At 43.3% G+C, this 25,376-nt stretch overlaps 1 protein-coding gene across 4 annotated transcripts in view; it reads left to right on the top strand.

Annotated features, from left to right (window-relative positions):
• TRPM3 (transient receptor potential cation channel subfamily M member 3) overlaps nt 1-25,376 on the top strand; it is a 502,889-nt gene that overhangs the window by 439,765 nt on the left and 37,748 nt on the right. For all 4 annotated transcript variants that reach the window (XM_030293212.1, XM_030293204.1, XM_032595678.1 and 1 more), the window contains 2 exons: nt 1,107-1,358; nt 7,696-7,870. In XM_030293212.1, the coding sequence (XP_030149072.1) occupies nt 1,107-1,358; nt 7,696-7,870 (427 nt within the window). The remainder of the gene's footprint in view (nt 1-1,106; nt 1,359-7,695; nt 7,871-25,376) is intronic.

The following is a 25,376-nucleotide window of genomic DNA, read 5'->3' as shown; positions in this document are numbered from 1 at the left end:
ATGAAGCCACCGTAAGGAGTTTGGGTCTTTCTCTGTGTGTATTGGAAGCCATCGAGAGATTGAAATATTCATTTATCACAATTTGCTTTAGTTTTTGTTGTTGTTGTTCATACATCTCTCAAATCGCTCTCTTTTTTAGATTGTGGTATAATTTACCCGGAAGAAAATAAACAACTCATAGGAAAATAATAAACTCATTCTTGTTTATAAGAAAATAAATAAACTCATTCTGTTTACCCATACAACTGTGTGTAATCACCACCCAGATCACGGCTTCAGTTTTTAAAGATCATTCTGTGTGCTAGTTAGAGAATGGGTTGAGGGAGACTAGACACCGATGGTGGCAGGAATACCACTCAGAAGGCTGTTGCAATCATCTAGGTGATGTGGTAGGACTGAGAGTACAATGGCAACAGCGGGTGGTGGTGAGCAGTGGTTGGATCAGATTGTATTTAGAAATAGAGGGGCGCCTGGGTGGCGCAGTCGGTTAAGCGTCCGACTTCAGCCAGGTCACGATCTCGCGGTCCGGGAGTTCGAGCCCCGCGTCAGGCTCTGGGCTGATGGCTCAGAGCCTGGAGCCTGTTTCCGATTCTGTGTCTCCCTCTCTCTCTGCCCCTCCCCCGTTCATGCTCTGTCTCTCTCTGTCCCAAAAATAAATAAACGTTGAAAAAAAAATTAAAAAAAAAAAAAGAAATAGAGGTGATATTGATGCAGATTATATGGATGTGATGAGAAGAATGAAGGAGTCCTCCCTGGTGGTCTGAGTCACTCAATATGGTGGCACTCTTTACTGAGATGGAGTGGAATTTCAGAGATTTGCAGTGTTTCAGGAATCTGTCTTTTTATAGCAAAACCCTAATGGGTATCTTAGGATAGTAAGGCAACCCAAAGGATCAAACTTCTTGCTTCTGTTTGCCTCTGGAATGCTTGTATCTTCCTGGTCTGAGCTTAGCTCGGTGGTATATTCATAGCATGCGAATATTCAAGTAAACACAGGTAAACAAAACAAGCTACTGATGTCAACTAACAGACCAAGCGTTTTCTAACTGGACCTAAAATATGGACTGAAACCAGACCTAACCCCGCCCTCTTTTCCTGTCTTTTAGATCCTGATGTCAGAGCCAGGGAAGTTGCTACAGAAAGTAAAGGTGTGGCTGCAGGAGTACTGGAATGTCACAGACCTAATAGCCATCCTTTTGTTCTCTGTGGGAATGATCCTTCGTCTCCAAGACCAGCCCTTCAGGAGTGATGGGAGGGTCATCTATTGTGTGAACATCATTTATTGGTACATCCGTCTACTAGACATCTTCGGCGTGAACAAGTATTTGGGCCCATACGTAATGATGATTGGAAAAATGGTAAGCAGGGTTCTCTGATTCTGTGTTATAAATATGCAGAGGAGAAGTGGCAGTAATAGAAAGAGGAAAAATCACTCATTGGGCCTGCTGTGATGGTCTGAGATGGCCCCTGGGGGTGTTTTGATTTTTAATTCCTTTTGGCGTTTGGGAGTTTGACTACATCTGTATACATCACTGGAAAATTAACGATCACTCACCCATTTACTTACTGAAAAACATACACAGATCATCTCTTTTGGGCTAAGCCCCGGAGTAGGAGTTGGGTATTTAAAGGTGCTCATTCCGTGAGATTGAAGATGAGAGAGAAGTAATTACCATACAGTGTGCGAATGCTGTTAGAGAGATGTGTATAAAGGAGCATAGAAAAGACAATGTAGGTCAGGGACGGCTTCGTGTGGAGGTTACATTTTAGCTGGATCTTGGAGGAAGAGTGGGTCTCCACTCCAAATCTTTAAAAGATTTTTAAATTTTAACATTTCTTCTTCTTTTTTTTTCCTAATAAAGTCCTTGAAAAATTCCTTTCCCTACACAAAGGGAAGGAAGTACAGTCTATTTTAGTTGAGTTAGGTTGAATTTTATTTGGATATTACGTTCTATCCATATATCATGTATTTTGTTACACTACTGGAAAATGGAGAGTTAAAAACTGGGTTCCAGAATGATGCCCCTACCTATTCTTTAAAAAAGAATCCCAGAGGGCGCCTGGGTGGCTCAGTCAGTTAAGCGTCTGACTTTGGCTCAGGTCATGATATGGTTCATGCGTTCAAGCCCCGCATCAGGCTCAGTGCTGACAGCTTGGAGCTTGGAGCCTGCTTCGGATTCTGTGTCTCCCTCTCTCCTCTGCCCCTCCCCACTTGTGCTCTCTCTTCTCAAAAATGAATAAACATTAAAAAAAAAAAAAAACTGGGGCGCCTGGGTGGGGCAGTCGGTTAAGCGTTCCGACTTCAGCCAGGTCACGGATCTCGCGGTCCTTGAGTTCGAGCCCCGCGTCAGGCTCTGGGCTGATGGCTCGGAGCCTGGAGCCTGTTTCCGATTCTGTATCTCCCTCTTTCTCTGCCCCTCCCCCGTTCATGCTCTGTCTCTCTCTGTCCCAAAAATAAATAAACGTTGGAAAAAAAAAAATTAGAAAAAAAAAACTTAAAAAATTTAAAAAAAAAGAATCCCAAGTGGCAAACTAATATGCTTTCCCACAAATGGCTGTGGACTTGTTCCTTGCCACCCTGGTTTCCGGACTCTCTCCGTAAAGACTCAGCCCTAGGAGGACAGCAGTAGGTGAAACCTAGGGTGCACAAATATATCAGCTCCTGCTCCAGACTCACTAGAAGAAGAATTAGAGCCTCTGCTCAGAACCTAGGTGCTTCTTATCAATTACCCCACTTTTCAAAGTGTGTGACCCTTACTTCACCTTCACAGGGCATATGTGGAAAAGCCAAACCCTCTATCCTACCATGGTAAACGCCTCTTCTGAAAAACTCTGTTCTAATAACCTCCAGTCTACTTCCACTTGTGGGCTGTCAAAAACTAACAATTGGTCAATAGCTGTCTTTATCAATCCTCCCTCAAATTTCACTATATACATCATCACAGCTGACCTTTCAGTCAGCAGATCTGTGTTTATCATATTATTGTGTGTGGGTGCATGTGTCACTCTACTGGAACGAATCTTAAATAACCAAGCTGTTCTACAAAAGGGCTGAGAAACACATGTAAAGGGAATGAGAATTTGGAATCCAAAAGGTAGGAGTTATGAGACCTTGAGAAATGTATTTAACCTCCCTTAGACCCAGTTACTCATTTAAAGTAATTATAATAAATGAAGGTTATATCTTGCAGGGCTTTTGTGATGAATAGAAATAACACATGCCAAGTAGCTGATAGGGTCTGGCTCATAGCAGGTAGTTGATAAAATTGCATCTGTTATGTTTATGTGTGCCTTCTGTTTATGAAAGTTACAATAAAAAGTGAGGAGGTGGTGAGATATTGGTGAGCACGGTTATTCCACTCTTTCCTAACCCTTTTATACAAAAGCTTGAGACCTATAACACCAGTATTGCTTAGGGGAGATATCACCAAAGCCCATTCTAGAGAGGAAGAACTTGAATTAACAAGCTTGAATTATTTACCCAAAACTGAATCCCAGTTCAATTGGGATTTTTGACTGGGGGGGGGGGAAAGTGTATCTTACTCTATTGCACAACCTGTTCTATAATCTTCTCTGTTCTTTTAGTAATGAATTTGAGATTGTGGTAAAGATTCTTATGTCTAAAAGCAGAGAATCTCAATTTAGAGCCAGTGGGAGAGATTTAAGAGAAAGGATCAGTGGACCCTCCACCTAATTTGTGTATAAAAATATGTGGGGGTATGAATTTTCTGGACAGAAAAGACAAGCTTCCATGAGATTCTCAAATGTATACTCAAATGGACCCAATGAAAGTGAAGGAGTTACAACTGCTGCAAATTAGCCAAGTTTTCTCAACCTTGATACCATTGGTATTTCAGACTAGATAATTCTTTGTTGTGGGGGCCATGCTGTGCATCACACAATATTTAGCAGCATCACTGGCTTCTACCCACTAATGCCAGTAGTGTAGGCGTGCACATGTGCGTGCGCACACACACGCACACACACATATGCTTATGACAACAAAACATCTCCAGACATTGCCACATGTCCCCTGGGGACCACAATTGCCTCTGTTGAGAAGCCCCGCAGCAGACGGTTACGTAATCTGATTGCTTGTTTTTCTAATTGATCGTTGCCTTGTTGTTTTGTTTCATTAAATAAGATCTGAAGTCTCAAACAAACCAAATATATCACTTTAAAAGGTTGGATGGCATTTAAATAGTTGAAATAACTAAAGTCACACTAAACCAGCAAGCTTATTTTAAAATCTACATCTGTTATTTTAATAATGGCATAATTATCCCCAATTTTGACTAGAATGAAACCTTACTATGGAGCAAGTGAGCGAAATGGACTGCATTTTCTCTGCCTTCCAACTTATGAATGATTCCACTTATAAGTCAGAAATAAGTTGAAAATGGGTATATTTGGTGGCTTTGTTCTCTTCATGGGGCTTTTAAGATAATTAGTTAAATAATTGAGTCTCTGATCCAGAAGGTAGGTAAAATATGCCTATAGAATTTATCAGTGAGTTAGATGGACTGCCAGGTGGGAAGCTTAATAAAATATGCCCGCATGTGATTATTCTGAAAGCCCCTCAACATTACAGAGTCCCTCTTCAGTACTAAACAACCAAGGAACGCACTATACCCTGTGGTCTAGGGACAGACATCTGATAAGATACCTGGACACAATACATAGATCAAGTATGATTCAGGCACCTGGGTGGCTCAGTCGGTTGAAAGTCCAACTCTTGATTTTTGGCTCAGGTCATGATCCCAGGGTCATGGAATCAAGCCTGCATCAGGCTGTGTGCTGAGTGTGGAGCCTGCTTAGGATTCTCTCTCTCTCTCTCTCTCTCTCTCTCTCTCTCTCTCTCTCGACCAAAAAAATTAAAAAAGTAAGATCCCAACTGATCTTTAAATCCAGGATCTCTTACTGGAATCCTGACCCCTTTTCTTTATATTCCACTTCTCAATGCAATTCTCTAAGCCTAGTACTAAACTCACTTGTATAATGCAGAATAAAAACAAGAATTATAATAACTATCATTTACTCTGTGCCAAATACCATGTCAGACATATCATCACTACAACCCCATGAAATGGGTTTTAGTATCTTTGTTTAGCAACAGAGTAACCAGAAACCAGGCAAAAAACAAAGGCAAGATACCAGCTCTTACCCAATGAGACTTCACAACCTGACCTTCCAATTCTAATAGCAATGCATTAACATTTACTGAGACCTACCCACATTGTTTCACATATTGTCTCATTTAAGCCTTATGAAATTAATATGCATGGTGATTTTCATTATCCCAATTTTGAAAAAAAAAAAAGGAAAAGAAAACCAAGATTGAGCAACTTGCACATGTCCACCTAAGCTATTTTTACTAGCAGAGGCAAGATGAAAACTCAGGTGGTCAAACACCTGAAAACGTGCATAACCACCACCATATGTACTCACCTGCATAGAACACAACCTACAGATATTTACAAGAGTGAGACAGAATCAGGTCTCTTAATATTGAACTGACTGGACAATTTAACTGTAAAAACAGAGGTACCCAGCCCTGGTTTTTACTAATAATGTTCTACTTCTGCATTCTGCTCTATCAGATTTCAGTATTTGTGTGGAAGACTTTTGTGAAATAGATCAAGTTGAGTGGGAAGAATGTTTCTTGTCTTAGATTGTTTTGGCCCTTCAGGTAGGTAGCACAGTCAATTTGAATGAAAACAGTCCTGAGAAATGGAATTAGAACAGTTGCTGTGTGTACTGGCTGAGTTTTCTTGGGTCAGACTAGCTCCTAAATCTCATGAGTACCCACCTTCCTCTCCCCACCCATTAGTGGAGCCATTAGTGTTTTTTCATTGATGGAACGTTTGGTAAATAAATGATGAAATAATTTTACAAAATAGAGGATGGGAAACAGGCCTATGTTTCCTATAAAACTGTTTCGACACAGCTGGCTTGTTCACTTGTAAGAGAGTCCTGAGGCCACTAAGCTGTGAAAGGAATAACTAATTAAGTAGCATGTATCTTTAAAAACAGTGAGCAAATATGAATGAACATCAACTTTTGAGAAATTCTTATTTAGTTTCAAAGTCAGATGATACTTGAAAGATGGATTCAGAAGTTGCCTTGACAGTTGATTAATTGGCCAAAAATATTTTGAGCCCTCAGTGTCCTAAGGCAAAGCAGAAGGCTATTGTGTTTTAATTCTAATAACAGGCACCATGGAATATTGTTTGAAAATAAAATTTTAAAGCTAATTTAAATCCTTCATTATCAATGATAGAATTTTCATTATTCTTTCTTTGTGGGTGGGTATCCCTTCAGGAAGTTTGATATCCCAGAGAAGGTTGTCTTTTGTGTTAGATGGTTTGGTGCGAGGGATAGAAACCAATCTCCAACTAGCTTAAGCCCAGGAGGGATATACTGACTTATGGCAGGGCATGATGAAACTGGCCTTAAGGGTTACTGCAGTCAGGCTCTCAACCACTTTCAGAACATGCTGTCTCTCTCTGTCTGGAATATCTGCTTCATTCACTCTCGATCAGTTTTACTGGTGGGGGACTCAGCCTCAGACACTCTGAATTTATATCATTACAGAGAAAGAAAGGGAGCTTCTCTATCCCAGCTTCAGTTGAAAAAATCCAAAGAGAGGATATTGGTTGGCCCATCTTGTGTCACATGCCTACCTCCTATCACTGTTGCCAGAGGGTGAGGTACCATCATTAACCTAGCCTGGAAAAGACACCACATTTGTGGCCAAAATGGGTGGGAACTGCTTCTAAAAGAAGGAGGCAATGGGTTCTGGCCAGACAAAATAATAGTTATTACATCCTCATCTATTTTTGGTGATAAAAGGAAAGTAATTTGGCATATGAGAAACAGATCCTTGATAATATGTATCACGAAAACAAGCAAAAAAGAAAGGAACAAAGAGGAACGAGAGATAACATTGTGCTTGAATGCAGTCAAGAGAATTTTATAAACATGTCAAGATGAAAGTCCAACATTTCAACAGCAGACACAGAAATGGGCCATTAGGCAACCTGATTCTATTGCCGACAAAAACACCCTCTATAACTGATAGGATATGCTGCAAGAGAATTAAGTACAGAAAGAGTGGTTCTCTGAGAGACTGGTTTGTGGTAGAATATCAGGCAGTGAGGTGGGGCCACAAGAATAAGAAGGTGGATGGTGGATATGTGGGCTGTCCTAGCTTTGCTTGCAAGTAATTACTTTCTTGAGCATTCCAACTCTCAAACTTAGGGAATTTACAACATTTCAGTAGTTCTTGAAATAGTTCGATCATCCCAGGTTCAATTTTGCTAAGAAGAAAGTGACCCAGGGAGGACACTGGCTCCCAGGAACAGAGCTGGATTCATAAAGAGACCCGAGCTTCATGTGACTCCCATGCCTAGTCTTAACTAGGTAGCACAGACAACAGTGGAAAGTGAGGGGCTTCCTTTCTATGTGTGCCTTTTTTTTAAATGCTTTTGAGTTACTGATAAAATTCTGTGGACGTTGTTTCAATAGACCAAGTGTTCTCTTTCTTACTTGGACACAGCTGTCTGCCTATATATCCCTTGTCAGAAGTGTTGAAAATGAACCTCCTTCAAAGGTTTCCAACAATGTTGATATCATAGGAACACTCAATCATGTGGATTTTCTTTTTTTTCTCCCTCTGCTTCCACACCCTTCCAGATGATAGACATGATGTACTTTGTCATCATTATGCTGGTGGTACTGATGAGTTTTGGGGTCGCCAGGCAAGCCATTCTCTTTCCCAATGAAGAACCATCATGGAAATTGGCCAAGAACATCTTCTACATGCCCTATTGGATGATTTATGGGGAAGTGTTTGCGGACCAGATAGACCGTAAGCAAGTTTATGATTCTCATACACCAAAGTCAGGTATTGAACTTCAATTGGGTCATGTCTTTTCTGAGTTCATTTGTTTGTTCTCAATAAATGGCTCAAGATAGAGGACCAATTCCTAGCTTGCTATCTTGGAGGTAAAAAACAATTATAGAAGGTGAATATACAATTTTAACAAAGTAGTCCTTGGGTGTTTTTTCTGGTATGTCATCACTGTGACACAGATTGACATCAGGTGTACCAAATTTAATGAAGAACCATTATAAAAATGGTTCCCCCTAAATTATTTGGGGATTGAAAATCCTAGGGCCATGTGTTGAACATTTCAATATTATTAATATATTATGTCATTACTTCCCACCCCTACCCCAGCCCCCAGCCTGTAAAAACTAAATTCCTTGGATTTGACTTCAGAACAAATAAACAAGTCTCTATTTTGCCATCAGAATTCAAGAGGGCAAACATCTGCATGGTGTTTTCCTTGCAATGGAAACTATTCCCTAGCTCCTTTTCCCACTGTCTTAAATTATGTGCTATTGAGACTCAAAAGAAGCTAGTATTCATTGCCTGGAAGTATGGAAAATGCCTTAGGTTGTAAACTGAGTTGCTTGCTGTAAATGCCAGGGGTAAAAAAAATAGTATCTATATCATGAAATGATTCAGTGTGAGGAGCAAGTGCCCGCAGGCTTTGATGTTTCATGCCCTAATAGAGGCTGATTCTCTATAATAAACACCCTCTTATATAGAGTTTGGAGATAGTTGTATCCTATGAATATGTTCCAGCATTTTATTTGGACCAAATGTCAGGGCACACCAGGCATTGGGACATTATTTGGGAAGAAGGCATCAGGAAAGAAGTATCTTTCAGTATGGAGGAACTGGATCCCTGGAGCACCTACTTCCCATTTTCCCTAAGGAGTTTGGCTCCAGAAATAACATCCCTCCAACACTGTCGAATTAACATTTTTGAAACATTTTTTGCTGACAAGCCAGCCATCTGAGTCCTGGACTGTGGACATGGATTAGGGTTACATAACCAGGTAGTATAGTTTATTAAGAGCGGGAGCAGAGACTACTCAGCATCCCCCTCCCACCCCCGCCAATCCCAGGTAGGGCTGAGACCAAGTAAATAAGGAGCAAGCAGCAAAGAGTCTGAGCCCTCTGGGCCCGTGTAGAGCATGTGTACATTGGCAACAGGATACATTAATATGTCATTTTCCCTCCTGTGATGGATTTTGAACAAATACCTTTCTTAAAATGAGTTATCTGAGGCCAGAAAGCTTTTGGGAACACCTCATTGGAACAAATATTCATTTCAGGAGACTTAGCCGAGCTCACAGAGGAAGAATTTTTAACTCCATCTCCTAGTTGGCAATGTGCAGCCTTCACCACGACAGCTTTCCAGGGTCTGGGGGAAACTCTTTCGGGATCCTCCTTTCAGCTGGTCCCTAAAGGCAAAACGACTAAAAGCCCATCAACGATCATTTTCCTCAGAGATTAAATGTATTATTCCACCCCCCCCCACAAAATTGCTTTCCACATATATTATTTTGCCTTCCTTAGTTCTCCTTTCTTCCCCAAAATGAGATTAAGCCCCCATGGGTGTTTTGACAATGCAACATCTTGGGATGGGAGAAGGAAGGAAGTGTGGGTATGTTTTATAAATGGGATTCTGTCTGTCCCTCTACAAGTGGCCATTTATTGATGTTGTACTATGAGCCCAACCTAGTGCAACAGACACCACCATCTGGCTGAATAAGAGGATTTATTATTGTTATTCTAAAAGAAGGGCTGATTGTAGTTTAGAACTGGAACACCCCCCCCCCTCACCCCAGAGATGGAAGAGAGGTGTTTTGTGTGAGTGAAGTATGAAAATAGATGTCCCTCGTTGTTCATTAGATCTGTGGTGCTCTAGATGTGTGAGAATCAATTTCTGCCCCAAATCTCAATATCTAAGTTACCCAGCCTTGGATGGATGCAAACTTTATGACACCCTTCCCTGACTTACCTTCTTTTTTGACATTCCAAAATTGGCTGCAATGGTAGCCAACTGTTCTAAGCTAAATCAGCCAGTTTGCTGTTTAGAGTGCTAACGAGTATTTGTCCTTTCTCAAATGACCCCCAAATTGGTCATTCCATGTGGCCAAGGTCACAGAACATCCCTATTTTTAAAATAATTTGATTTTCATGTTATGGTACTGGACAAGCCCAAGGGGCATTGGGTGACTGCCCCACCTGGTCATTCAGAATTGCCCAGGAGACCTAAGAACCAAGCCATTTGAGAAAGGTACAAATCATTTATGCTGCCCTACGGTGTCTTGCCTCTTTTCTGTGCGGTGTCCAGGCTGGTTTGTGAAGCATGTGTTCAGGCTGATTGGATCTCATATCCACCTGGACCCATGGCCCTGCCCAGGGTCTGCCAGTCCCATCCTGCGAATGTGCCCCTGTGTGGGCCTCTCCCGCGCTGCTCATTCACACACACACACCTTCTCAGAGCGACTCATTTCTAATGTGATGCACGTGTTCCATATCTAACTCTGTTTTTAACTGCAAAACTGCTGAACCCATTTCATGTTTGGGGAAATGATCTTTCTTGGCATAATTGTATATGGATGTATAATGGGTCCCAAGGGGTGGGTTATTACTGTCTTTCTTATATCTCAGAAGGGAGGACAGCTTTAATGCCCTCACTTCCGGAAGGCAATGTTACTGAACTACAGATTTTTTACATGCATTCCTTTTATTTTTCTTATAGTTTATCCTAAGCCCAGAAACTTTCAATAAGGTGAAAACAGCTGAGATGAGACTTCTAAGGTTACTTTCCAAATGTGCTCAAAGACTAAAAGCAAAAGAAATAAGAAAGAATGGAGTCACTGTAAAATCACAAAATAATTTAGGTGGTTTTCGCCTCTAAACTAGGTTAGATTAACACAAATGACAGTCTGGCATTAATCTCGATTATCTGTAGAGGCTAAAATATTTGCTTTGTGTCAGGAGCAGACGCAACTGCAAGATCGTGATTGGCAGCAGCAGATAATGAAACAAACTGGGGAAGGGACAGTGATGGTCTGCTCTCTCTGGACGTTGTGCCCTGCACCCTGATGAACTGATAAGAATTGAACTCACTGTTGTTGGCTTGGTTTAGTTTGGGCTTGTGGTTATTTTTCAAACGACCCCAGATCATCTTAGATGTTGACGTTATATATAGTACTAGCTCTGTAAGACCCAATGTATGGGCTACCATTCAGTGACTCGGGCCCCAGCTTGCTAAAAGTATTGCTACCAAATGATGACATCCTTATAAGTGTCTCATTAAGGTGACCCATGTTGCATGGCATCTGAGAGCTGGTCAGGATCCCCCTGGAGCCTGACAGGGGGGGAAAAGCCACTTAGAGAAAAGAAGCAACAGCACATTCATGCCAAGGCCAGGGCAAAGCTAAAATTAGGTGGACTCTCACCAGTTGCGATATCTGGTTCCATGGTGTGAAGTACCTAGAAATATACCTTTGTTGGCAGAGAAGATGGGGTGTCTCTAGCTTCCTTGAGCCTCTGGATGAATGGAATTTCCCTTTATTTACAAGGCATCCTTGTGTTGCCTGCCACACACACAGATTTCCCAGACTGTACCAGGGCAGGGGGAAAATGAATCATGCTCTTGAATGCATTAAATCAGGGTCTAAATTTAGCCCTTCTTTCTGCTGCTCTGAGTATTTTTATAAGTTTGGGTAGTAACGTGAAAGCAAAATGTCCAAAACTTACTTTTTACCGTAACAACTTAATATTATTTGGCTGTTCCTCTTGGCCTAAATTAACTATCCAATCTACTTAATGCATGGGGTCATTTTTTCTAAAACACTTCTTTGTATTACTTTTCTGTCAAATGATGTGTTCCTCACTTCCAGTGTGGAAAAATGCCTGCTTGTGGCAAATCTTAGAACAGCATGAACAGAGAACATGGCTATTGTTATGCATTTCGATCCTTGGACTCCAGTTTTGGAAACTCAGGGCTCTGCATCTGTTTGGTATTCAGGACTGACCTTCTCTAATGGATTCAGAGCACACTAATGCCTAACAGCTATAGCGTGGGGAGTGCTGCCTGACCAAAGAAAGTATTTCGGAAAAGAAAAACTTGAGCCAATGCCAACTTTTGGGAAAGGGGGAATTGTTTTGCTGGGTTTTGTTTTCGCAGATTGCTAAGGAAGCAAGCCAATCGGAGGCACCACCCCCCTTTCTCTGCCCCTGAAAGTCAGCTTACATTCTAGAGAATATCCACCCGACTTGTTTGCTAATGCAAACTGAGGCTTAGTGAGTTTACAAACAGCAGACAGGCCTTTGTGATGATTCAGTACGCTATAGCGATCAACATTTGCTCCTCTATCATAATATTCATTTAGCCTTTGCCCACAGGTTGGGCCCCATTTTTAATCCATTCAATGGATATTTATTTTCGATCCTACTATGAGCTGGACACCAAGGTAAAGAGATGCACATGGCAGAGATATTGTCTTTAAGGAATTTGCAGGCCAAGAAAGGCAAACTGACATTGACACTATACTGTATGTGGAGATGGAGTCCCAAAAGAAAAGTGGTCGGTTCTTCCTAGGGTGAGCGTGGGGGCCTCAACAGATGAAGCCTTGCAAAGAATGGGAAGGTTGAACTGAGACCTGAAATGTGAGCAGATATTTGCCGGGCAGATGGGAGCAGGGGGCTGTGAAGGAGAAGAATGGCACTCGAAACTGAGACTCAGCGTGGACAGTTCCAGGCACAGCAGGTAGTTTAATATGGCTGACCGTAGGGTGAGAGGCAGGAGGCAAGAAGCAGAACAGATGGGTCTAAAGAGAGAGACAGTAGTATAGATCTTGGAGGACTTATACTCCATGTTCAGGGTGGTACCATGATCTGACATGTTTTAGTCAGAGCTCTCAAGCAAAAATATAAAGATGGGAGGTGAGAGCACACTAGCTAATAACAGTAGCAGTTGGAATGGAGAAGATAGGCAGCATGAGACTTTAAAAAGGTAAAATCACTGGGGCGCCTGGGTGGCGCAGTCGGTTAAGCGTCCGACTTCAGCCAGGTCACGATCTCGCGGTCCGTGAGTTCGAGCCCCGCGTCGGGCTCTGGGCTGATGGCTCAGAGCCTGGAGCCTGTTTCCGATTCTGTGTCTCCCTCTCTCTCTGCCCCTCCCCCGTTCATGCTCTGTCTCTCTCTGTCCCAAAAATAAATAAACGATGAAAAAAAAAAATCTTAAAAAAAAAAAAATAAAATAAAATAAAAAGGTAAAATCAGAAGAACTTGGGCAGAAGTCAGGTGGGGCAGAGGATGGTGGTGGGGAAGTGGAAGAGGATTTAAGACGGAGAAGCTAACAGGTCACGCTAGGGTTTCTGGCTTAGTCTCAAGAATGACATCATTTAGTGAGATAGAGAACCTAGCAGTAAGAACTATGAAGGAAGGGGGATTTGTTCAGTTGGAGTTGGATTGAGTTCGAGGTTCCCCTAGGAATTCCAGGAAAACCATGAAGAAGGCTATTTTGTGTCTAGGTCTCTGGAGCTAAGTAGAAAGAGGTGGCCTGGTGGTACAGATCTGGAGATCAAGAATATAATTCCAGTTAAAGCCAAGGAAGTGGGTGAGCTTGCCAGGGAGCACAGGTAGAGAGAGAAAGCCAGAGTAGAGCAGTGGAATGGAGGACAGTATCCAGTGCAAGAGAGGACAACAATTAGGTGAATATTTAGAAAAAGTCCATACAGTTAGACCTTTAGGAAGTCACTGATAATTTTGGCCAGAGGATTTTTATTTCAAGAGTGCATGCAAAAACAAATTACAGTGATTTAAGAGCAAACGAGCAGCAAGGCAAAGCATTTACTAGGGAAGAGAGAGGGAGAAGTGTTGTGTCTGTGTGGAGGTGGCAAGGGGAGGAGGAAGATCAATGAAGTGGGGCTTTGAGAAGAAGAGTAATGTTTTGTAATCACCACTTAGGAAAGCCACTAAGTACACATCAAAGGATTGCTTAGGGCCACCTATTTGCATAGTTAGGTTGTCTGTTTTCTCAGTCAAGACTCAGCAGCCCAGATCAAGAAAAACAAATAGTTGGGTTAATCCAAGATTGAAGCTTTGCTATGCCAGTATGGCAGAAAGAAAGGAGACTGCGTGTTTTGAAGATGGTTGCAAGGGTCCTTAAAGTTACACATTATGAGGTCTAAGATGCAAGGAGAAGAAAATAAAGGTATAATGTTGGTAAGTACCTAGGAGGAAAAAGAATGGACAAAAGACTAGAGAACTAAGTGCTCCATCTTGGGGGAGGCTCTCCTTTTGAAATGAGCAATGGCCTGTGATACTAGGGAGGCATCATTCGTTACCTTTCACAAGAATGGGCTTTTATTACCACCTTGGATTATTCCATTGTTCTTTAACTGTAGACATGCTAACACCTTGCCTACAATTAAATTTAGTCCTTGGCCCATCCTGGCCATTTTCAACCTCTGCTGTAATTCTGCCTTTAACAGAGTGCTTTTGGTACATCATACGTTTGCATGACTCTTCAAAGCCCATGCTTTTTCTCCTTTACCACAAATACTCCAAGCAAGTCCTACATAACCCAGTGGAAAATAAAGCATCAGCAGATGGGATACATTTAAAATTTTGAAACTTTCTCCAAAAAGCTCTAAACCACTTTTTAAAAAGTTAACTTGGTAGAGAAAAGTTAGCTTCCCATCTAACTGTTGGGACTATTTTGTCACCTATGGGGAGCTAACTTCTCACTGGGGACAAAAGATATAAAAATTGCATACCCTTTGAATAGAAGTGAATCAGTAGGGTTTTTCCTAAAAACTGTGATGGAATTTGTTCTCTTCAGCATGTGCAAAATAAAAATGGGATTCTGTAAGATTTAGAGAAAAAACTAAAGTCTATGGCGATGCTGAATACTAAGCCAATAATGAAGGACTTCAGAAAGAGTTCATGTTTGTACCAGCAGAAAAGTAGCAGGAAGTTTTACTAAGAACCAGTTTCAGATGAAATTAGTCATTAAAACACAATAATAGGGGCACCTGGGTCGCTCAGTCGGGTAGGTGTCCGACTTCGGCTCAGGTCATAATCTTTCGGTCTGTGGGTTTGGGCCCCATGTCGGGCTCTGTGCTGACAGCTTAGAGCCTGGAGCCTGCTTTGGATTCTGTGTCTCCCTCTCTGTCTCTGCCCCTCCCCCATTCATGCTCGGTCTCTCTCTCTCTCTCTCTCTCTGTCTCAAAAATAAATAAACATTGAAAAAACAGTACTAGTCTGCCTTCTAATGAGATGTAATTGACTACAGGTAAGGAAAGGTAATCACTATAGGTTGAATACTAGAGACACCTGCATGGTATGTCACTCAACCCAAAATGATGTTGAACATCCTCTAGAATAGCATTAAAAATGAAACAAAAGGGGCTGTCTGTACCTGACCTGAAGCTGTAGTATATCCGTTCCTGGGATACTGAGGATAGTGCTGGTCACTGTCTCTCGAGAAAAACACAAATGTGCTGAGCCAGAGAACAGCAGCCAGACTCAAGGAAGGAGTGAATGAGAAGCTCTAATTTGAGGATGGATCAGGAAGATGAGGGCTCTTCGCTCTGAAAGATGAAAGCGATCATGTCTGAAGTCTGTCAACTCCCAAAATGAATCTCTCTGTGGATAAAGTGAGTATGACATGGGTCCCCAAATCCCAGTGTACTTGAGCCAAGGATCCATTGAAGTATGAAAGTTGCAGACTTAAGTCAAAAAAAAGAAATACCATTCTGCAGAGTGGGTAGAGAGCTTTGGGGATTTATTTTCCCCTGGAGATGTTATAGGAGAAATAATACAGTCTCAAAGCAAATTTCAGACATTTTATCTTTTTAATCCTAACAAGGGAGACCCTGAACAAAAAGTGGCTTTTTTTTTGTTTCCTCCCCCAAAATAATTTTCCTTCGAAGGAAAAGGGAAAAGGATGAGGAGAAAGAGGAAGAAGATTATGCTATACCTGGGAGGGCCCGTATCATAGAAATGATACGTAGAATGCAAAATGGCACGTAATCCCAAACCACGTGGAAGCATTGGTGGAGAAGACATCCAGTCTGGCCTATAGCAAATAGCGTTAGTCCTCTCTCCAGATCCTCTCGCATCCCCCTTTACCAAAGTTCTGTATGCACCATCCAGTTTCTGTGCCCTTTGATGCCAAGGGCTCTTTGCTGTAAACTTAACCCGGGAGCTGCTGGTGTGGCTTCACTACCCAGAGAGCCTAAAGTCCCTGAGAGTTTTTGTACCTCCAGGGCCTCCATACTCTGATGCTGCCTGCTGAGAAGGAAAGGGTAAGAGGATACGAAGGTCTAGCTCCCTTGACTCTTGGCTTACTTGGAAGAGCCACCACCTTTAGGACCGCAAAGTCGCTTCTTGAATGTGAAATGTAGTTCAGACTCCAAAGATCCCCGTAGGATCAGGCTAAGGCTCGGACTTCATCTGAAATTGCACCTCGGTTCTTCTTTCTTTGTTTTGTTTTGTTTTTTGCCATTTGTGTTTTGCTTACTCTGCTTCCTCCACTGTCTTCTCTCTCATTCTTCTGCAGAGCACTGCCTTTAACAAATCACTTTCGTGCGAATCCTTTGCCTAGGGTCACTCCTGGAAGAACTCCACCTAAGAAAGGCACTCAGGCTCCAAGTCTCCTCAGATCCAGCCTGACACAATGTGTATTGGAGGCTCAGGACCCTTCCTTGCAGTACAGAGTAGGAGGCCGGGGTGCCCAGATTATATATACAGCAGACGGTCGATCTGGTCATCTGTAGTAACTATGGCAACAAGATTATCTCTCTCGTTACAAATGACAGAGACCAATTTGCACCCTGTACTTCTTTAACCCCTGAAGTTGTTTCTGTAACGCAAGGCGTTATGTTCCCAGGAGTCTGTGAAAGAAGTCATTCTTGAAGCAGGAAGGTTTATTCCAGCCTTAGAATCGTTTCTTCCGCCATAGATCTCAAATCCCTGCTCTGCACCTGCTCTTCTGCCAGGCAGACCCTGTGAGGAAACAGGAGATGTATGGACACTGTCCTTGTTTTTCAGGAGTTTGTAATCTCAGCCAAGGGGTCGGCAAACTTTTTCTCTTAAAGGTCAGGTGGTATTGAAAGCCATACAGTATACTCGTAACTCCGCAACGCAACAATAAATAAACTAATGGGTGTGGCTGTGTTCCAACGAAACTTTATTTACTGAAACAGGAGACAAACCAGACTTGGCCTGTGGGCAGTAGGTTTGCTAAGTCCTCGTCTGAACCATCCCGTCATGCCATTGCCTTGGCTTCCTTCCCCCTTACTTCAGTTGATGAACGTGTGAAACCAGAGCTCCAGGATGGAGTCAATTTCCTATGTGACATTCTGTCCAAATGCAGAAGATGACACTGCTTTGTGCGCTTGTTTCTTCCAGGAGAAATGTTACTCTACCAATCCAAGTCCAGCAGACCAAAGGAGATTAGGTCTGTGCTTGTTGAGTTGGTGTATATGGAAACCACACTGCTTGAGGAGTGGATATGGCTCCCAGACCACAAATGCGGATGCTGCCAGAAAATCCGCTTAATTTTTTATTATAATTCCACTGATTTCTGTTTTGAACATGCATCCCCATAACCTGGAGGAAAATCATGACCCAAGGTTCACCTTCCCTGAGGTGGGTTAAGGTTGGAGTAAGGGCAGGATATAGTGGAATTATCACACAGCTGCTGAAACATCCATCATCCCGGTCAGTTGGACCCTTCAGGTCTAGTGGATTTATGACATCTCCCCACTGTCCAAAATCCCTAGACACTACATCCCTCTGAGATCACACTACCCCCAATGGAACTGCCAGGAAAACCATGTAGCATGAGCCCATATAACACATGCAAGTTGGCATTCACTCTCAGACACCCTCACGTGTGTGCACAGGCACACATTTCTTCTCTCTCTCCTCCAGTCCTGCTTCTGCTGAGACATTTTTATCTATTTCCTCAAATCTTCCTTTCTCTTGCCCCTTCTACAAATGCTCAAAGGTCCTGAGCTCGTACATTTGGACCACAAAAGCAGCCAGAGACTCAAAGCCTATTTCTGGATTCTACCCTACAGCCCCTCCTTCCCTGATACAGAGCCGATACCTGCTTGAAAGACGAGAGGGAAAAATGAGTATTTCAAAATGCTATTCCACTACACTGATTTAGCTGTCTTGTAAGTAAAAACAGGATGCTCAAATTAATAAATTCACTGGCTCCAGGCGCTGGATGTAAGCTCCGTGTTTCAAAGGGAGGATTGTATGTAAAGGAGTCGTGATCTGGTGTCATAATAAATCATCTCACAAGATTGCTACAGGGATCTCTTCAAGTCTTGGAGTGGTAGTAGGTCTGGCAAATTCCTCCAGAATATCCTAGTTCAGTTTCTGTGGTGATGGGGCTGGTCTAGATTTGTGCTGCCCAATGGCAAGCTGCTGGTCTCATGTGGTTGGTGAACCCTTGAAACGTGGCTGGTGTGAATGAGAGTGGATTTTAAATTTTATTTAATTTTAATAAATTTAAATAGCTGCACATTGCTAGTGGCTACCATATTGGACAGCTCAGTTCTAGAATATAAAAACCCTTTAAAATGCCAGCCCGACGAGAAAAGGGACTGCCTCTACCTGCTCCCTGCTCTGGCCTCAGCATCTCAGACTGTGTCTGTCACATGGTAGATGCTTAGAAAATAGTTAGTATGTGAATGAAACCCTTTGAAGCAAGTAACAGAAAGAGAATCAGGTTGTTACCTGTTTTACACAATTTTTTTTTTAATTCGAGTTAAGTTAAATACAGTGACTATGGATTCATGCATCACACACACAGAAAGAAGAGTGAAATCAGGGGATCCTAGAATTGATAGCCTGCTGAAACTTAGCTGAATTTTCAATCGAGAAAAGAACTACAGCCAGGTTCAAGAACTATTTATTGAACAAATCATCATTGTGGTCTGTGTACAGAGAGTATTGTTGGACAGCTACAAGGAAGAGAGGAAAGAAAAGAAGGGAAGGAGAGAGGGAGGGATAAGGAAAAGAGGAGGAACGGAAGAAAGAGGGAAGGGAGGGAGGGAGGAAGAAAGACAGACAGGTGCTGCCTTGTTGAGGACAACTAGGGAAGGAAGAGGGAGCTTTGGGGCCCGACAGTGGGACTGGATAAGACCTGTGCACACGGTCCTGCGAGCTCAGAGCTGGGCTGCGCTGAAGGTGGTTACCATGCATCCTGTCACTACAGGCTTTTCCAAAGGCACGGTGTTCTGACCGAACGCAGTGAGGCAGATGGCTGATTTCCACTCAGAGAAGAGCAGAGCACCCCCCTTCTGATAACACGGCAAGATTTCAGCTGCTTGTATTAACAGCAACCAAAAAATAAAGGCTGATCTCCACACAGGTTAACTGTTAGCAAATAGGCTCACATGCTAATTGTTTTTTTTTTTTTTTTCTCAAATGTGACAGAGTCCAGATACACTTGCAGCCTCAATATTGGGGGAGGGGGGAGCAAAGTGCTCAAGATCTCGAACAAGATACTGTCCAGTGGAGCGAAGAGCTTCCTGTAGCTAGATTGCAGACCACGTCTGCCAAGTGATGTTTGACTGAATTGCTTGGCTTCCGGCCAAGTTGGTGGTATCTGAAGTATCAGGCCTGAGGTTCAAGCTGAGGACATGCTTCGCAGGAGACCCCAATAACTTCAGGTCAGATACAGAATTTTGAGTCCTCGGCTTACTGACACACTCAATTCAAGCTGATGACATCCACTGATGAGTTAAGAATAGAGGGAGCGATTTCTTGACCTGGGCTGTGGTTACACGGATTTTCATTTTATACCAGACATATATGTTTTATGGACTCTTCTGTATATATGTCTCACAATGTAATATAAAAGGGAAAAAAGCAGACAGCCTGCTATCACATTTTCCAGATTCTGGTTGGAATGAGTTCATTCATACAGTGACTTTTACTGAGCACTTCTGTGTGCCTGGCACTGGGCTACGAACTGGGAGCTAGAAAGAGACACGCTTCATTGCCTCGGCTTTGCAAAAAGTTTAATGGAGAAGATCGACAAGTAAACAGATCGTTGCAAATCACCGTGACACATATTTCCATAGAATGGGTATATAAAGCCTGAAGAAAAGAACACACTTATTTGGGGGTGAGGAAGGGGAGATGTGCCAAAGCAAAACAAGAGAGGACAAAGTACAGTCAGAAAAATTTTCCTGGGGGTAACAGGTAAGCTGGGTCACGAAAGATGTTAAGAGTTTTCCAGACAGATGATGGGAAAGCATTTAGACAGAGGGACTGTCAGGTACACAGCTAGAGAGGGGTGACAAGGTGTGCCAGGTAGAGACATATGGAGATAGCAGAGAGATTCCCTCCCTGGACCAGCCGTTGTGGTTAGTACCCCCTACAAGGTGCTCCCAAGCCTTCTTCACCTACCCTGGGCCAACACGTGGCATTGGATGTATATCCCCCACTGGACAGTATGCATTTTTGGAGAGTAGGTTCCAGGGTCGGTGTCCATCTTTTTTTTTTTTTACCACATTTGAGTGAATGCATGGAGAGGAGGTTCCAAAGGGCTTTGTAGGCCAAGCTACAGAATTTGGATCTCTCTCTCTCTTTTCTTTTTTCTTTTATGGGAAATTCACAGCTCACCTTGTATGGAGCCCCTTTCTAAGTTAAGTCTGGTTTATGGACTTCGTGGGTTGTGATTGCCGAGTGGGGAGACTGTGAGTAGAAAATATATAACCAGGGGGCTCATTTCAGGAAAACTAAAAAAACCAGAGAAGAGCCCTTTGTTCCCAAATGTCTTCTGAAGGAGGAGTAGCAAGCTTCAAAGAATCTAAACATCCCCTGAATAGGTTAAGCCTACTGACTCTTCTCCCCTTAGTGTGAGGTATTTGAATCTTTAATCTTAACCCCCAAAAGAGCTGAAATCAGCATTCGGGGAAGGAGAGTTAAAATGGGGCCAGGTAATGAAGCAGATGGCTCAGGCTGGGCGAGGCCGACTTCGAGCAGCCAGAGGACAGCACGAGGCGACTGTGTGCCCGGAGGGCAGAGGGTGAGACAGGGCGTGGGGGAGGTTCACAAGGAGAGAGGTGGCAAAAACAGCTCTGCCTACAGTGCAGTTTTGCCAAAGGCCCCAGCCGATGCCCGGCTGCCTCCAAAAACCATCTTCCATGCTGCCTGCAGTAAATTGCTGATGCCTGAATTTAAATATCGGGATTGCTTGAAGTTCTAAGAGCCTCAGGCTCCCCCAGTTCAGTCTGCAGGCACTGGGCTTCCCAGCTCCAGCTTGTCCGGTTCAGCCAGGCTTCTCCACATCTATGCCACCCCCCACTTCACTGCTAGAAGACTAGCAGAGGTGCAGAAGAGAGGGAGGAAGGGGGGCGGGAATTAAGTGCATTCGGGTACCACCCTCTCTCACCTTTTCCTGCAGTTCATCCTTTACCTGTCTGCAAATCCATCAAAAATCCATTTTTTCAGGGAACTCAAAGCTCTAAAAGCCCAGGACAACCAAGAGAAGCTGGAACACTCCACGTTTTCCTGTGCCCACGAAATCTCCCTCAGTGAGATTCTCCACTGGTTCTCCACCAGAGGCAATTCTGCCCCACCCCCTGTCCCCAGGAGACATTTGATGATGCCTGGTAGTTTGGGTTGTCACAACTTGGAGGACGTCTACTGGCATCTACTGATAGAGGCCAGGTATGCTACTACCCATTTTAGGAAGCACAGGACAGCCCCCCAAAGAATTAGCCAACCCAGAGACACCTGGGTGGCTCAGTTGGTTAAACATCCAACTCTTCATTTCAGCTCTAGTCATGATCTCACGGTTCATGAGATCGAGATGAGATCTGTCAGCGCAGAGCCCAATGCGGGGCCTGCTTGGGATTCACTCTCTCCCTCTCCCTGTCTCTCTGTCCCTCCTCTGCTTGTGCGTGCTCTCTCTCTCTCTCTCTCTCTCTCTCTCTCTCAAAATAAAAAACTTAAAAAAAAAAAAGAATTAGCCAACCCAAAATGTCAATAGTGCTGAGGTTGAGTAACCCTTATCTATCAGAATCCAAAATTCAACTTGTCGCCTCTCAGAGAGAAATGGCACAAGATAGTTGCTTTTAACATCTGCAAGGTCCTGAAAAACAGATCTGAAAAGATCCCAAGTCCTCACAACCTGAAGCCAGGAACAAAGTGCACTGCCCCTGCCCCCCACCGCCACCCCTTAACGGGTTTCACATCTCTCTCGTCTCTGTTCACTCTCTTCAGACCAAAGACCAAGTTGGACATCACATAATCACGGTGTCACAATGGCCAACATGACAAACGAGTAGGTCCCATCTCCTGCTCTTGAGCACCAGTTTTGGATAGAATAAATCTAGCTGTCATTACAGTGAAAGATGAGGGACCCCAGAGGCCTGACTGATCATTCAGAATCCAACAAAAGTGTAGCTGATCTAGGTGAAGTCTAGCAAACTTCAATGCTTCCCTTGCCAAGTTTATAGCTGAGAAAAGTCAGCGGCATTTTTTTTTTTTTTTTTTAACTAGGAAAGCACCATCGTGCACTAACAAAAAATAGTTTGAGCGACCTCCGAAGTCCTGTGAAATTGTCCTGTTCAATCGTTCCAGCTCACCATCTGGGACAAAGTGGGAAGGAGAACTAAATTCCCCACAATCAGACTCCATAGTTACAGTTACTGACCAACTTAACACCTCCAGGCCACATTCAAAACCATTTTTAAGCATTTGCTGGAGCCCTTGACTCTCTCCTGAGTAGATCACGGGGTCCAGCTTTACAAAATCACAGTCCTTGAAGCAAAGGAATGAAGTCTGCTGCGTGCCCTTTTTAATATTCTGAACAAGGACTTCAGAAGTAAAATGCCACTGTGAACTGAGTGGTTAGAGTATGGTTCCAGGAAAGCCAGTTGCTGACAAGTACTTCAAAGTCCCTTATGCCACCTGAGGAACATAGTGTTCAACTACGGAACTATATGTGGTGTGCACGGTTCTATTATACAGCAAGTAATTGAATATACAGGGGAGGGACACCTCTATCAAATAGGTCACGCACTAAAAGACTAGATTCTTTTCAGTGGATTTAAGACTGTACACCCTCTCAGGAGTCTACATAAGATAACCAAGTTTTGAAAATGTCACTGCTTTTTGAAAAATGTATGGCAGTTGTACTTAAGCAGATTGTACCGAATATAAGGAGACCGGAGTTCTTTATTAGCTGTCAAGTGTGTTATAAAGGCTGTCAAGAGTTTCATGGGTTTCTTCTGGCATTTCTAAGAGAAGGGAAGTTAGTTAACATTTGTTGAGATCCTAGTACAGTGGTTGGCACGGGGCCAGGCACATGATATACTACAGCGCGTTCAGTCCCCGTTTACTGTTGATGTGCCGAAAGAACAGAGATGAGATAACTTGCTTGTGGCACACAGCCAGGGCAGCAGAGGTGGAACTGGAACCCAAGCCTATCTAACTCCTAAGCCCATGTTCCAATTTCTCCATGATAACAAAAGGTTGCATCCATCTGATTCCGCAGTCGTCCTTTTCCCCCTGCCCCTCACTGTGGGGACCGGACCACAGTCATGCATTTACTTACGTAGCTACTTCTCAAGTGCCCTGCTTGGCACTGGAGGGAAAGTAGTAAACGAGAGTCCTCACCTTTTCTTTTGCGAGAGTTACATCGTACTGGGGACAGGAGGGAGAGAGACCATTAGTAACCAAATAAGATACTTTGGGGTCATAATAAGTCTCATAAAGAAAGTAGATCAAAGTAATAGACTTGGGGGTCATTGGGGTGAGGAGTTAGGAGTGCAGTTTTGCATAGGATGGTCAGGGAACGGCCTTGAAGAGAGAATATTGAGTTGAAATGGAAATGATGAAAACAGGTGTGGCAAAAACTGGGGACAGAACGTTCTAGTCAGAGGGAACAACAAGGACAAAAGCCATGTGTTTGGAATGATCTAGGTGTGTTCAGCCAGGATCAGAAAGAATGCCAGTGGGATCGGACTTTAAGATCTTCCAGCAGCTGGAGTTGGTATGACATGTCATGGTGGAGTGCCTGGGATCCATGGGTGACTTAGTTCCAAGTTAGGGACTGAATTTGAAATCAGGATCAGCAACTCTGCAGGAGTTCAGGAAACCACCATATGCTGAAAATCAGCAGGGCAGGGAATCTTCCCGCAAACAGTGCCTTCCAGAATCAGGAAGGGAGCTGCCTCCAGTGTTGGAGCCATCCTGAGGCCTCGCTGAAGGTTTCCTATCCCCCTGGGACAGTGATGCCTTTGTGACTCTTAGAAGCATCATCATGGATGAATTAGCCACTCACATGGAAAATACATCGTACCTCCCGAGAGGAGATTTACCTATCTCTGTGAGGATGTCAGAATAGCCTTCATCATCAAAACTGTGAACATCTTAGTGATGTAAACAAGAAGGATGCAGCATTTGTAAATGACACATGGCTCACAGATGGCTCAGAATATTACAAATTGGGAAGAGCCACCTAAAAGGTGTTAGCCTCCCAGATACCAGTGGCAGAGACTGGATATGACATTCTCTGGGGAGAAGGGGGGGAAACCTTACAGAAGAGTCTGCTTTGAGGAGTGATCATTAGTCCCATAGCGGTTCACATTTACGGAATGCCTGGTGTGGGTGGAGAACTCAGTTAAGAATCGTTTGAGTTAGCATGACAGGGACAGCCCAGGACAGAGCCAGGAGCCAGACACTCTGAATCCCAGTTCTGTCGCTGCTAATAACTCTATGACCTTGAGCAAGTCAGCAAACCTCTCTGTTCATCAGCATTCTTAACAAATTAAGGACAGTAAGGAGGTCTGCCTTGGAACACTGTTAAGAAAAAGAGCAGTCTTTCCCAAATGAATACAACAAGCCCCAGAAATACAGGAGTTCATGCATATTAGTGTGTGTTTTGAAGCTAAAATCTGCGTCAATGTCAGGGTGTGATGTGTTCAAAGAAAAACATTAATAAATAATAGCACTGGTGATGTGCAGATCTGCCAAATCAAGGAAAGGGATAGATACCCAGAGGACTGAAGTTTGGGAAAGAAAGAAAACAAAATTTGCACTTTAAAAGGCACAATATCGGGGTGCCTGGGCGGTGCAGTTGGTTATGTGTCCGACTCTTGATATCAGCTCTCACAGTTCATGAGTTTGAGCCCCACCTCGGGCTCTGTGCTGATGGCACGGAGCCTGCTTGGGATTCTGTCTCTCCTTCTCTCTGCCCCTCCCCCGCTTGTGCAGTCTCTCTCTCTCAAAATAAATAAAGAAAAATTTTTTTAAAGGCACCATACCAAGGGCTACTTGGAGATAAGATGATATTGGTAATACCAGGGGAAGGACGAAGTGGGGGGTACTTGTAGGGTTGAATCTTCTAAAGCCAAAGCTTGCAGAGATGTTCCTTAAGCCTCCAGTTCCTTCCAGCAGGGAAGCTGGCTCCAGATAGATGCAGGAACTCGGCATTGTCTAAACAGAGAGGTACCTTCCA

The sequence above is a fragment of the Lynx canadensis genome, chromosome D4 (assembly GCF_007474595.2).
Source record: "Lynx canadensis isolate LIC74 chromosome D4, mLynCan4.pri.v2, whole genome shotgun sequence".
Taxonomy (NCBI): Eukaryota; Metazoa; Chordata; class Mammalia; order Carnivora; family Felidae; genus Lynx; species Lynx canadensis.
The sequence above is the reverse complement of the archived record's forward strand: the minus strand, read 5'-3'. Positions and strand labels throughout refer to the sequence as shown.